This window comes from Dicentrarchus labrax, unplaced genomic scaffold (assembly GCF_905237075.1).
Source record: "Dicentrarchus labrax unplaced genomic scaffold, dlabrax2021, whole genome shotgun sequence".
Lineage (NCBI taxonomy): Eukaryota > Metazoa > Chordata > Actinopteri > Moronidae > Dicentrarchus > Dicentrarchus labrax.
In genome coordinates this window covers 25193510-25208842 of record NW_026136706.1, presented here as the reverse complement: position 1 = coordinate 25208842, position 15333 = coordinate 25193510, and the positions used below count along the sequence as shown (strand labels likewise).

The following is a 15333-nucleotide window of genomic DNA, read 5'->3' as shown; positions in this document are numbered from 1 at the left end:
GAGTCGAGCTGCAATCGTTGGTCCCTTGCCAGAAGACAGGTTTTCTCATTGCTGGAGAACTGATCTGGCAGCCTGTATATCTGCACACACGTTACACATACACAGAAAAAATAACACACACAAACACACTCAGCCCTCTTGCATCTGCCCCTGGGGGGGTTTTGTAAGCAATAGCCGACAAGAGCGCTTCCCTTATCTGGACGGCCACTACAGGAAAATCCCAGGATATGGCCTCTCCCAACCCGTCCATGCAGTCCTGTCACGCAACTTCTTAAAGGAGGGAAGGGGCCCCTGAACACTCCTCCTGAAACCCAGACACAGAGATCCTCCCCGCCCCTCAGCTACAACTCAGACAGTGTTTACACAAACACCCAGACCTGCACAGCCTGACAATCACACGCCTGCACCACACAAAGGTCACACCTGACCTGACACACAATGCGACCCACGCAGACAACCACTATTAGCATAAAAATGTGAGCTACATGTGCAGCCAGTGCAGGATATCAAAAACATACCATCAGACAGACCAAAATTAAAATAACTAACCCTAACCCATATTAGAAATAAACAGATGTGCACACATTCACACACAATTAATTCTTACTGCTTCAGCCAAACATACACCATGCCACTTTAAATCTGGCTTATCCACCACACCCCTAATGTAGTTTTTTCTCCTCTTCAGTGTTTGCGTGAGTAATAGGGCCTCTTTGTGGCCGTCTGTTTGTTTTCATACTACTTTTCACCCCTCATCCTTTTCCGCTGCTAACAGCGTAACAGTTTACGGCACTGCAGGGTTGTTCATGTGCACTTAACAGTTGTTCATGCGGCTGCGGGAGAAATATGTTTAATGATACTTGGCCAGAGAGCTTGACCAGAGGTTGGAAAGACATTCCTGTAAGTTTGTGGGAGGCAGAGAAGGGAGAGAAATACAGATTCCCACCAACATCAAACATAACGCACCGCCTTCACAGGGCAGGAAAGGGGTGTTCACATGTGACCAAAATATTGCACAATCATTTTTTCAACAGTTTGATTGATGTCTTTGGATTGTATCTGTGTTGCAGATAGACACTAAAGCCACATTTATTCCGATTTGTTGAGCTGCTCTGGTGCTCTCGCTGTTGATAGCTATAGCATGAGGACTGATTCAGAGGTCAGCGTGGGATTTCCCAGCACTAACACTAGATAGATGATTGTAGTGCTAACTAGACAGTGCATGTTCTGTAGAAAATGCAGTGTGAATGCTTACACCTAAAATAATTTCTACAGCATTGCTGAAATTGCAGTAATGAATTGCCTGAACAATCTCTTAAGCCCTGCATGCGTAAATCTAGAAACTTGCATGAAGCATTCACACAGAACAACTGGCTCTGGAAACATAGTAGACAGCACAAATAAGCCCAAGCTGACCAATTACAGGCTTGCAGTTAGCTCTGATAAATAGTTGCATTTTTGTCCACTATGGTGAGAGCACAACAGCTTGGGAGAGGAGCACCTGTCTGCTGTAGAGGTGTTTCCCTCAGTTCAGTACAAAGATTCTTTTGTCACTGACTGTGTCGTCCATTCACTTTTTCTCTAAGGTATGCAATTGCATCACCAGTCAAACACACTTCAAAAAGTACATTAGAAAGTGAATGCATCGCGATTCATTCCTCTGTGACACTCAGCACTGATACTGCTGTCTTCCCTTCAGTACTATGTTCAGTCTGTTACTGGTTCAACCTGATATGTTCAGTTTAATACAAACTAAAGCCCATACAAGCCCTGTTTGTAAGGTTATAGCTCAGAAACCACTTATTTTTAACAGTAATCACATTATAATTGTTTCTGTGGCTTCTGTGGCCTTTTAAGAAGCTTTTAATGAGGAAGTAACATACTCGTGGATCACAGCTGACAATGATCTCAGTCACCAGTGAGGGGATCTCCACTGCTAAAAGCTACTGATTCAGTCAGTGACAACAGTGGTGATTCAGTACAGCTTGCTACTCTTCACATGCCAGCTTCATATGGGGTGTGAAACAAATGAGATTCATGCTACTGGAGAAGAACTGCAGCTGCCCTGACCAAACCAGAAGCAGTTGCTACTGCAACTTTCCATGCAAACATTAACAATTGTGTGTGTTTGAAGGACAGAGCTACTGTCAAGAATCAAAACCCTAGGTCTCCAGGTGTGGTGGCTGACAAGGACGTAATCCTGCGACACCCATGAACTCCTAGACAGTAGTAAGTTTTAAACATGTGATTACTGTAAAACCCAGATCAAAAGAAAGAATGTAACTCTTGTATGGCTCTTTACTGTTGGCTAAAACAGCCCCAATAACATATAACAGTAATGACACATACTAAACATTGTTCTACTGCTCTAAAAGCTTCTTCCAATACAATACTCTTCGAGCCGAGGCGTAATTTGACACCAAGAAAGTCCACTTTTCAGCATCAAACTGTAGCTTCCTGTTTCAGAAAATAGGCCATTATAGGATTGGTGAAATGCAGAGCGTGCTTTTGATGCAAGATTCACTCCAGGCAAACATCCCTGTCACTCAGGGAATGAGGCAGCATTTAAAGGATTTGACGTCTTTTCATCATGGGGTTATTAAGTGAAATACAAAGAACTATGAGGGGCCGGACTTCTTGTACACGCAATCCAGCCTGACTCAGTTAAAGTAAAGACAAACAAGTTAAAATATAAAGTAGTGCTTGAAACACTGAATAGTGATGCAAAAATGCAGGCATAACTATCTTGAGTCTTATATTTTGGGCAGTGTTCATTATGTAGAATGGTGATAGAAAAATACATAACACACAATGAAAAATAAAAGTAAACCTAAACACTAAAACCCCTAAATCTTCAAATACTTCAAGTTGAACTAAAATAACCTTTGTACAATGTGTCTACTTTAAAGTATTAGCATGTGGTATAGAGACACACTAAAAGAGAGAGAAAAAGGAAATGCTGTCACGGGTTGGAAGTCTGCCAGATTCGGAGTGAGTATAAAGCATGCCAGCAATGCATAGGGGAATATTATCTTGATTTGAAAACATTTAGTTCCAGTAGATCCTGTACAGAGATCTCTGTTCTCACGCAGATGTGCAGGAAAGGGCAGTGCTTGCAACAAATAGCAGCCAATGAGCTGGGTCACTCGGTGCAAAGGTTCAACCTCCCATTAGTTGTTTGATTAATGTCCCCGTTTACTTCCAGGACTTTAGGGGAAGGAAACAGCAATGGGTTTTTTCAGGATTAGAGATTAGAGTGTCATCTAGTCATGTCACAAGGAAATGAAAGAAAAAGGGCATGCAGCTTTGGGTGAAAAACAGAGCTTTGCACAGCCGGCCCAAGGCTTATTATGCATATGGAGGCAGTATTTCGCAAGAGCATGCTGTTGGACTTTAAAGTGTTCTTTAAAATTGGGGAATGTATGTTGTTTTGTTGTATGTATGTTGTATTTTGATGTTCATTTGTGGATTACACTGTTGCCACGTTGCTTGTTATCACACCTTTCACCACTGTTTATGGTCCCAAAGAGCCTTGAGACAGCCCTGCAGGTTTGAAAAGGTTTTGTGCACTCCAGCATAAGGCCCACGAGCAGACCTTGATGATCAAAATAAACAGTGATTATATACTATTCAAGACACAATGTCTGTTTTGGTGCTGCTGGTACTGGAATCTGGGGGCATCTGTTTTTGTAATCAACACTAAGCTATTTATGGCAGTCTGGGCTCTTTTTATCAGCTTGAAAAGTAACGTCAACGGTTTCAGACTGGGCACAGGTTGCTGTGTTAGGCGTGCCTCGCGCATCGTATCACTAAAATGATCTGATCAATCTCCAGGAGGTCAGTCAAAGGGAGGGAACAAAGTAAGGCAATAGTCACATATTTGGATGTTGGCGCTGTTGGTAGATGGAGATTAATATAACTGAAGTCTGGGAATATATGCAAATTATAATCAACATTAAGAGCTCATTTACTGTCCTGGATGGTCCTGTTTACATTTTCAAATTCCTTCCGAACCCTGACAGGTTTGGATCATAGTCCCTAAATAAATGTAATAATACATCTGCAGTGTTTCTGATCCCCCAACCAAGCTTTGAGTGGGACGACAGCTGATTTTGGTTGGGCGCATAAACAAACAACAGCATTTTTTGGAAGACTCTAAATGTCACTGAAAGCCTTGGTGGGCGAGCTCGGCTCCGGCCAACAGAGGAACCAGAGAAAAAGTGGTTTGGGTATGAAGGGAGATGTAGCACTGTGGTTTAAAACTGGAGAGACTGAGAAGAAACCTTCCAGAGAATGGAAATTGGAAAAAAAGAAAACATGATTTAATCTGTCTCCCAGGGGTTGCTTGCATTCTCACGATATAGTGAAAGGCGAGTCAGGAATCAAGAGCCAACAGGCAACTTCTTCTGTCACCTCAGTGAGATGTCCTCCTCTCACATATTATGATACTGAGCTGACAGGTGAATTATGCTGAGGTTTTAAGTAAAACACACGTCTTTCAAAAAGAAGTATCCTCATAATGAGCCCATTGGGATTCAGTAACAAACAAGACTGGGCTTCCCCATACAGATACTCTCTCCTCTAAGCTGCAAATGTTTGCCAGGACTTTAAATGTTGTTCTTACCTCTTTATTCCTTCTGTAACACTGTTACACTGTTATATGTATGGGTTTGTGCATACATGGTTCAGATATCCCAAATACCAAATTATATCGAATTATAGCACATGATACGGTGTTACCACATCAACTATGATTGCTAACAGGCCCTGGATGTTTTCAATGAGCTTGGAAAGCCAGTCCACATTTTTCTCAAATTTCTAACAGCGTCACACAAATATGTCAGCAGCAGTGAGCCACAAGCCTTTCAAAATATCCAGCGCAGCCTCATAAAGTCACGCTATGAGGCGAACAGTCCAGCTCGCTCAGAGGGATCTGCCATTTCAAGGCGGCCACAAATAGCCTGTTTCATTATCAGCTCTTTAAATCTCACTCGTTCCCCTCAAACTGCTTATGTTTGTTCTCTTTTCTAAAGCCTTTTCTTTTTACCTAACGATTTACGGGACCCTTATCTTAAATTCTAGGCATGTCCCCACTCGAGCACCCATCCCAGGCTTATGTTTTGACTGGGATAAACCCTGAGAGTAGACATATAGCAAAGACTGTGCTTGGAAATCCATCGCTATATGCAGCCATCATCTGTCTAAACATTGTGCAAATTCATCTGGTCCAACTTGATACAGATGAAACTGGGGCTGAGATTTAGTTGCAATGTGTGTGTATCTTTAAATGTGTGTGTTTGCTTTCTCCACTTTCTCACAAAAACGTATTTTTGCTGACTTGGTATTACATGTATGCGTAGAGTGAAGAAATATTAAAACACATCGGAACTTTGCAGCTATGTATGTCTTCTCTGATAAGGGCAGTAATTAGACAATGACTCAGGCCATCATGTCTGTGAAAGTGTTTTTTTTTGTCAGTAAGCCAGAGCATTCTCAAACATTCCTCTAAGGTTTCCTCATCATTTGATCCTGTTTCTCTGTCTTCATTCCCTCACATACATTTCCTTAACATGTGAATTTAGTAAAAGGGAAGCCTACATTCACTGGTAATCATTTAGTGAGTTGCACTGATGCTTATGGTGCACTTTATTTTAAATAACGATCAAAATTCACTCTATTATGGAACAGATTAAAACCCATATTATAGCACATATCTGCATCTGCCCACCTGTACCAGCTATACCACTCAAAGGCAACATTAAGACGTTCAAAGATAAAAATGCCACACTCATCTCACTCGTCTTTGCACATTTATCTATTTGGATGATTTTAGTCTTGCTTAATTCTCCACCAGTACAGGGACAAATGAAGTGTTTAAAGAAATCTTTGTGAAACATAAAACTAGCACCTCCAATTACTTTAATGCTTATTTACACAGGCCTAATATCATTAAATTACCTCTGTGGTGAAGATGTACTGAACACGTAATGAGCACTGTAATTTATACAAACCACTGACTCCAGTAAACACTAGTCATGTGCCATGAGGGTTTTATTCATAATATTTATCAATTCAACTTCTGAACAGTAGGGGTGTAAGAAAACATTGTTTGGCTGCATAAAAAGTAAACATTTTTTACTCAGATTTTATGAATATACTATTTAAGTTTTCCTAAAATATATATCGCCTTTCTTACAGTATCGCAATATAGAGCAATATCATGATTTATAACATCTGTATCGTGATACGTATCGTATCCCCAGATTCTTCTATGCCCTAATGAACAGCATAGCTATAACAACTATGTTCTTGAAAGGCTCAATAGATGATCTACTAGTTTGTATAGATTGTAAATCTGGATTAATGGATTAATATTCTGTCTGTCATGAGAGTAGCTGCAACAAGATCACCTCTAATCTCTAATCTTGCAATTAGCGTAATTTCTGAATAAAGTCTGAGAATTTGGATGGAACCAGTAACTAGTAACCTATCTCACTGAAGGTGGTATCAGAGCACCTTGATTACATTACTGAAAGTAGATAAACAAAACACCGAGAAACACGATGCTGCAATCTAATACCACCTAAAAATGAACAACACACTTTTTTGACTTCCATTGTACACTTATCAAACTGCCATGTCATCAGTACAAATAAGATCCCTTTCAGCAGGGCTTTTCAAAACACTTAGTTGGCGTAAAGTGTCATGAGACACAAAAAGAAAGTTGGCAAGGTCGATACTGCATATTGTTATTGGTGTATCACATGTCCCATTCGTGCCAGTGCCAATAGACAACTTAATCTCTACATTCTACTGCTAGTAGAGACTCCAGTCTGCAGTGTAGTTAGCTACAATTTACCACTAAACCATTATTTTATTATGCACGTTTACATAACATTATTACCGGTTAAGCATCCTTTCACTTCTTTTGCACAAACATATACATTCTTTCTCACACTTTCTTCAAGGAGTCAAAGTTGAAGAATTAATTATAATTCTATTCAGTTTACAGCCCTGGTCACCACAAGAGGAAAGAAGCCTGTCATGTGTCTAGACCCAAACTTGACCCACATCACTGTGTCAGTCTGAATATCAGTAGTCCAAGGCAACCTTCACATACACATCAATCATAATGCAGTTAAAGGTGTAGTCCATTGATTAAGTATTACATTTCCATAAAGTGGACTCACAAGAGAGAGACTGAAGAAAGAATAGTGACAGCAGCACACTCTCAGGTCTGACATTTTAATGGCTAGTGTGGCTCAGGCTTCAAAAAAGTGTAAGCCTAAATTACTCAAAATGCCATATTTTCCCTGGCAGGAGAGCACCAACATATTTGTCACTGCATGTTCCCAGTTAGTAACTTAACTGTTCTGTTGAAGCAGAGATTATTTCATTAGACTTGACGAACTCCAGAGCCACAGAAGGCTTTATACAACTGTTTTCACAGGCTGTGTAAAATTGGCAGTGCAGTAATGCGAGTGAGGTGCAGCTTGTATTCTGAATATGCAAATGTGATTATGCTCATAATGACTCAGATGCCAGTGTCATGAAAGGGCCTGTGAAAACTGAACCATCCATGACTCTATCAGTTTTCCCGTGGCAGTATGAACTGCTGAATGAAAACATATCATAGACGTTCTGTTACTGACATGCTTCAAACTCTTGAATGCTCTTGAGGCTACAACATACTTCCTGTTCTTCCAGCAAACAGCCTGCTAGCAGCTATTTACTGAGTGGTGTGTCTTGATCTCAGAAAGCCATAAATACATTGAAGTGGAGGGGGTGTCTTCAGCCAATAACTCAGACTCTGCTCCCAAGCACTGAAACATAAATATTACATATAAATACGATCCTGTAAGCAACTCATTAGCTATAACTGGATTGTTTTATGTGTATCTGAATAAATCAATGAGTAACAGGCCATTTAATCAACACTGTGTTTCTGGTAGCAAAATTAAACATGTAAAGCGGTCAACAGTGAGTGCAGATACAGTGACAAAGCAGCAGCATTTATGGGGTGATGGGTTGCACATGGGCAGTGTGATGTGACATGTGATTTTGATCCTGCCCTCCGCTGCTACAGGGCACAGACCGTCTTTTCAGTGTGCCTGATTACTGCTGATGTCTAATGAACTGAAGGAGAGGTGTAGTAGGAGTGCAGTGAGGAAGTGTCAGGGAGAAGAGGAGTGGCATAAACACTGAGAGACACCTGCAATGTATAAAGAGGGAAAATAAAAATGGCAGCCCATCAAGTCCTCTACGACTGTCTGAGGAGAATGACTGGAGTTCAGAAATGTCACTCTGGCGGAAGGATGGGTGACATAAATGAGGAGGGCAGTATTCTGTGATTGGTAAAGACTGCTGAAAAATGCCAAGAGCAATTGTTGCATGTTAAACTCTTCTAGGAAGAGGCAAACAGGCACTAAACTCTATACTATACTCTATCAGATTTCTAAAGCATCGTACACATATTATTCTCTTTTACACTGGCATAATTAAAATGTCTAGGGCTGAAACGGCAACATGTACCGCCATTGGAATTCAACCTTAGACATGAGATTCAGTCTCTCATCTCCACTTTAATTTTCACATACTCATGGGGCACTGTGAATCCAAGGTCTGGAGTGTGTGTGAGGTGCACACATTCTCACTGTATGTTGCTCATTCATCAATACCAGTTTACGTTTCAGGGATGGTATGTGCATAGTTTTAGTATCATTTTTACATCTGGCCGCAGGTGTTTGATAGGAGCCTGACATGACTCCACTGATATTCCACATATGCTGTCTGTCCATATATATACTACAGTAGAGGCAAACCATGCAGAACCTACCTTACATGGAAACTAGTTTTTTATGGTTTATTTGAATGATCGATAAATTCTGTAACTGAGAGATTACTGTATCTTTCAAAAGCATAATGACATAAACAGACAAACTTAAGTCTCCTCTTTGTAAACACATACTATACATGGATCATTGGAACTGTAGAAACCCAAACTCCATTTAAATTATGTTTCTTGGTAGCCACCAGCTGCATGAATCATGCTTAGAAAAGAACAGTCTGCATATTCATCCCTATCAATAGATTTACCACTTCAAAATGACTTAAAGCAGGTAATCAAAGCTGGAGGAAAGTTCATCATAGGTTAAAAAGTTGTAAATGTGTGTGGAAGGTTTATGGAAACTCCTATCTGAAATGATGGCGCAACTGCTGTACTTCAACCTATCTCACTTGCACAGTAAAAAAAGTAGGCAGAAGGGTGTGAGAACAAGCAGCGCTGGAATGTCACAACTCCTCTGACTGCATTAAATGTCGATTCATACTGGGTGTTCACACTGCAAACAACTTGGCTAACAAGGGAATTACAGTCTGCAGCTACAGACTTTTTACATTTCCTTTTTTTTAGCATTTCACTGGATTGTCACTGCGAGCTGTAAAAACTAGCTGTTTGATAAAATATTAACAGGTGCTTACTAGGTTGCACTAAATACATTATAGAAGGATGACTGCTATTATGTACTACTACCCTAAGTGGTGTCCAATCCTGATAATATCAGGGTGATGGAATACAGTTTGAGCACATGTAGGCGGCTGCTTCAGTGCAACTCTTTTCATTCTTTTAGTGAAAACACATCCTTGCTAGCACTTTTTTATACCAATGACTATGTAGATTGGACTAGTCTCCGCCATTTCATTTGTATTTTGCTGGCTAGCACAGAAGTCACTAAGATCCAAGATTCTGTAGGGTTTTTGTTGACAGAGAGCACAGATTTAGTGCAACGTGAAGAACTGCAAGATCACAAAACAATGCACAGAAAATGTACAGAGACAAGACACATAAACTCTAACAACACCAGTGAAGCCAGAGGCAGGCGGCTAACTTACTCAGCCGTCCATCTGCCAACACCTCACCTAAAATGTCTGTGTAACTCAAAGAAAACTATCATCTGTGGCTCTTGGAGATGTTACATGAGTGACTCACATATAATTGACTCACACATGACTCATCAGGTCTCCAAAGCCAAAGCGAGGATGTCTGCAAGTTATATTAACTTCCTTTTTGCTTTGTGTTCTAAATGCTTCGTCTGTACGTGAGAAAGTCTGATTGATGTTCTCTTCTGTTACTCTGTATGTTGACAATCAACTTACATTAAAGACTTAAATCTTTAAAAAATATTTATATTTACAATGTTTTTTCAAACTGTTGTTGGTGTTGCTTATGGACAGGGTGGAGTAAGGTTACAGGTATTTAGGATGTGTTGTTTCCTAAAACCAGATTCCTGCAGGCTTCTCATTCCTGCCTTGGCTGCCAAGTGCCAGAAACTTTGCGAACGATTGCGAGAGCTGGCCTGGTTTCTACAATTCTGTCTTGCCCCTTCATCAAACTTTAATTCTTCGTAACCCGCTCTACCCAAGCTTGAATCCATATCTTACTCCATGTAGTCTAAAGTCTCAACTGCTCAAGAAGATGGATATTAAGCAATTATGAAACAATGCCTAAACTAAACTTCTGTGCAAGTGAACTATATTAATTCTTAATTAGCAGTTATTTCAAGTCAGTCTAGACAGTAGTCTGAAGTGCATACAGCGCAGTAAAATAAGGTTCACACCTTTGAAGTAGCTCTTGACCCTCAGGTATCCCACGCTGAGGCGAAGGACCGACAGTTTGTCCAGACGAGAGCGAATCTCATCAGAAAAGGGCAGGAGGTCCGTCAGCCGGTCCAGCTCCCCGTTCAGCCGATCCCTGTGGCGCTTCGAAGGGTTTGATTTAACAACTTCATTACCTTCAGCGGGCTTCTTTCTGTGGAGCGTAAAAAAAATCAGAGCCGGTTATCGAAGTGTTAAATCTGCAGAGATAAAGACGGTTGACCTTGACTGATTCAGTGCAGGCCTGGCTAACCGGCCCTGCCACAGCATGCCATCTGATGTGGGGTGCAGTGTGATTCATGCCAATTACATGTGAGCCATATTAACTTTAGCAACAGCTTCAGAACTACTAAGGGAAAAAAAAAAAGAGACAGCCATATATGCAACTAATAAACACTGCGGTTCAGGTGAGTCAGTATTACATACAACTCCTGTGATGAGCACAAGATACAGGAATGCTGTCAGAGCCTCACAAGAGCTCTAGTTGCTGATTGCACACAACAGGATCCTCATTTAGGCTGAAACTAAATAACAGTATCTGTGAGACTGACCAGAAACTAAGATGGTGGAACAGAAGCTAGCTTGGCTCTCTATAGAGGGACAAATTGACCTGCCTAGCCAGATGATACAGCACCATGCAGCACAAAAAGCTCTGCTGGGCCCACATTTTTGACAACTGAAGCTGGGGCCTTCCAACAGCACTGCCATTCTGAGAGTGTAGCACCAGGAATCGAACACTTAGTCTCAACGGGACATCGACTGAAGGTTGAGCAACGTAGAAGCATTAGAGGCCAAGCATTAGAGATGTATGATGCACTTATTTTCAGTTCTGAACCGATACCTGAATTCAGATATCTGCTGATACTGATGCTGGCTTTGCACACACTACAAGTTGCTATCTTGCTTTTCTGTGTTTAGACACCAAAATATCTCCAAACTAAGGAGAAGTGATGGGAATGGAGAACTGGTTCCAGTTGAGAACCAGATTCCTAGGCCACCAAGAAATTCCTTTTATCAATGCAAGCATGTTTTTCTGACAGTTGTGCATGATGTCAAACTCATGTATATATGCTGCTGGAAACTTAAAAGAAGAAGAAGGAATCATGGAGGAGAGGAAGACACCATATTCAGCCTATTGACAAAGAATCAGACCGATAGGCAGAATCAATAATGGTATTAGTATCAATAAAAGGCCCTACTAAGGATATGTTGAGTTCGCCAACTGTTGCTAGCTCACTCAGTTGCCGACCACCTCGTGTTATGTTATGGCGGGTTCATGGTCTAACACAAGCTCCGCCTGTACGTTTAACTAAAATATGGGGAAAACTGGATATTTTTGGGAACTGTTAAACAATGAAAACAAGGAAATCTGCAGCACTTGACAACTACCTAGCTACAGTAACTATCTGCCAACTTGAAAACAACACAGACTGGAGTTTTTGTCGAGGAAACAATCTTCGGCCCAGAATAAAATAAAGAGTACACCAGCATGCAAAATATACATCGCTACCACAAGTCATTCCAATGGCTACTTATGTAGTTTGTCAAAATGGAAACCACTTTTTTACCATGACAGCAGCTTTATTTTCTCTGCTTGACTTTCACTTTGGGAGCAGCCGTGTTTGAGACCACCCATGCTCAAGTGCAAAATACAAACTAACTGGATTTTCTGGAGATACATGTCATTACTCACAAATCAGACACACATGCTAGACTGGGAGTGAGACCAAGTGAAAGGGGGCAATGGGGACGACACACAACACCACTGTTGACATTCCTCCACTACACACCTGCTGAGAAATACACAGACTGAAATTATGATAGTACAGAGATAGATCTGTATTTGATCACAGCATCTCACATTCATGACTTATTAGATCAGGGGATCTTTATACATAAATAAACATCCCGTAAATAGTGCTTGATGTGTCACGGTCGCAGTTCTCTAGCGGTTGGTCAGGGTCACAGTTAGAGGCAGTCTGTGCAGGACCCACAGTTCATTCTAATATGATTCCAATAATAGATGAGACATGGTTACTATCAATGTATTGTAAAAGCTTATGGATAACTTCTTAAGCAGTAGGAGTTTTTCCCTGTATATATTTAGGAAGAGGAGCCAATCAAACTGGCCAATTCTAATCACATTATCCTTCAGCGTCAACAACTTATCCAGGTCAATTATCACCACGGCATATCTGCAGTTTCAGGCTGCAAATTCTCTACCGTTCCCTTAATTTCTCTCTTTACTGAAACTTTGGTTAATGATAGGCTATAAAATTTCCTCCTCTGCCACTGAATAGTCCACAGGGAATGCAGCCTAAACTTGATTGCTGGCTTCAGACCCGAGCCGTACCTTCTCAGAGGAGCGGGACTGATCTCACTCTCAAGAAATGCCTAGCGGAGACAAAAGCCAGCATTCAGAACTATTTTTTCCACCTTGATTTGCCATGGATCACGGGGTTGAGCAGCAGACATCAGGACGTTAATTGTTGGAAAGGGGGATGTTTTACCTCATCCCTCGATTTCTATTTGAACTCCTTATCTCAAGGGCAAAAGAGTGGACATCTGAACCCAAACAACTCTGTCTCGGAGTGAAGGCAGTCTGCCATATTGACACTGACATACATTTGTCTGCTAGAAGTAGGTGGAGCATCTGTCAGATCCAAAAGGATGACTCTGGCTCAAAAGTATCAAAAGCGTGCTTTCTACACACGTTTGGCTGCTGACAAACACAGACTGCAAGTTTGGAAGTAGGATAGTTTACAAAAGCAGGCTCGAGCCTACAAAGAGCTTTCCAGACAGGGGAGACAATAAAATGTAGAACTTGTTCACTCCACAGAAAAGATGGGGAATTCTGCTCTCCAGTTGCATCAAACAGTGCACAACAATACAAAGAAGCAGCACGAATGCGTACAAAAATCAAGAACAGATACAATATAATCCAGAGGAGCTTCGGAGCTATTTAGGGGCAACAGCGTGACACAGAAGTAGTGCATTCAGGAATGTTCTGGACAGACGAACTATGGATGTGGAGCAGCGTTTGAAACGTGTGTATACATACAGCGGAGAATTGGATGCAGAAGTTTCTATGAGAAGTGAGAAGTCCATTGAAAGCACCATCCTCTGGGAGGGAGCAAGCCACAAACTCTTCAGAGCCAACTTTCAAACACTGGCTTCAGGTCAGGTTTACACCAAAGTGTTTAAAAGCTCTGGGACTGGTTTGGGCTGAAATCTCTGGCCTGAGTAATACTCTGGGAAGCAACTTCTTCTGTTGCACGCCACGCTGGTTGCTTCGATCTTGTTGTCAAGCATGCAAAGGGTTTTTTAACTTTTAAAGATACCGCTCTACTGTTCGCGGGTCTGGAAAAAAAAAAAAAAAAAGAGTACCCGGCCTTTGTTTACATTGCATTCATTTGGCAGACACTTCAAAGCGACAACTCTTTCCCGGCACCCGCACACATCAGGAGCAATTTGGTTCAGGGTCTTCCTTTAGGGAACTGCTCCAACATGTGGACAGGAACAGTCAGGGATCAAACCTCCAACCCTACTCTTACTGGCCTTCTATCGTACCAGCCCTACCACCTGAGCTGCCTCATTTGTTTTACCCTGCTCCACCATGCACACAGACATGATGAGACATTAATTGATAGTCTAACAAAGCTTCAATATAAACAACAAACTTACAGTAATATATTGTTAGCTTTTAGCAAGGCACACTCATCATTTGGGGTTTATGTCAAGCTCATTTGCATTTTCCTATAAGAGTGTTACACAAAGATTAAAAAAGTGTGTTTGCTGTTTATGAGGACTCTTTGAAAATGAAACAAAGGGCAAAGAACAAAGGGCAGCTTTGTTGCTTACTGGGAGTGTTTTGGTGTTCTGCCAAAGCTCTTATCAGGACGTCTGCCTGGAAGTGTTTCTCACAATAACTTTACATTACAGTGCAAAAAAAATACGTGCATAGGTGAGACACGTTATCCCTTCTTATTAAGGAAAAAAAATAAATGAATTGGGGCACTTACTCAATATAATGTCCACATAATCCACTTGCACATTCACACACATTACTGCTGTACTCTCTGGGTGGGGAAGGGGTTGGGGGGACGGGGTTAATGAGCCCGATGCACTATAATTAACTCACACTTTCACGGCCACCTGTAGGAATGCTGCTACCGTTGAAAAAGAAAGGACAAAGCTTGTGAATGTACAGTCTGTGTGGTTACTGTGTATTCAGCAGTGCTGCACTGCAGGTACACAGAGACCATGCAGCAGAAGCATTGCAATCACTGTCGGTTCTCGTCCTTTAGATGTCAATGTGGGAGACTACAGTTGGGGTACAAATATGGGCTTGTGACACAATGATGGTCACCAGTTTGGAATTTGTGTGTTTGCTTTGTTTTCGAAGTTAAAGCACATGACCCAGTGTTTAAGCAGTTGTGTGCATGAGGACTAAAAATGGTTGCTGTACGAGTGGAAGACGTGTCCTCTTTTTAAAAAATGCTGCGCAGAATAAACTTTTAATAATACGGCAGGATGCATGGCAGAGGGAACTGGCAACATGCACAGAGGGCGTTCGGGTAATAAAACAGAGAATTTGGATGGGCAGATCTGCCATGGAATGCCCCTGTGTAGTGACCACAGCTTTTTACAGTCGGGCTCAATGGTGCCTTTGTGCAGCTG

The 15333-nt window shown here is 41.4% G+C and overlaps 1 protein-coding gene across 1 annotated transcript in view; it reads right to left on the bottom strand.

The window, feature by feature from the left end:
• LOC127365480 (aryl hydrocarbon receptor) overlaps positions 1-15333 on the bottom strand; it is a 29400-nt gene that overhangs the window by 11275 nt on the left and 2792 nt on the right. The window contains exon 2 of the mRNA XM_051403589.1: positions 10617-10807. Coding sequence (XP_051259549.1) covers positions 10617-10807 — 191 coding nt within the window. The remainder of the gene's footprint in view (positions 1-10616; positions 10808-15333) is intronic.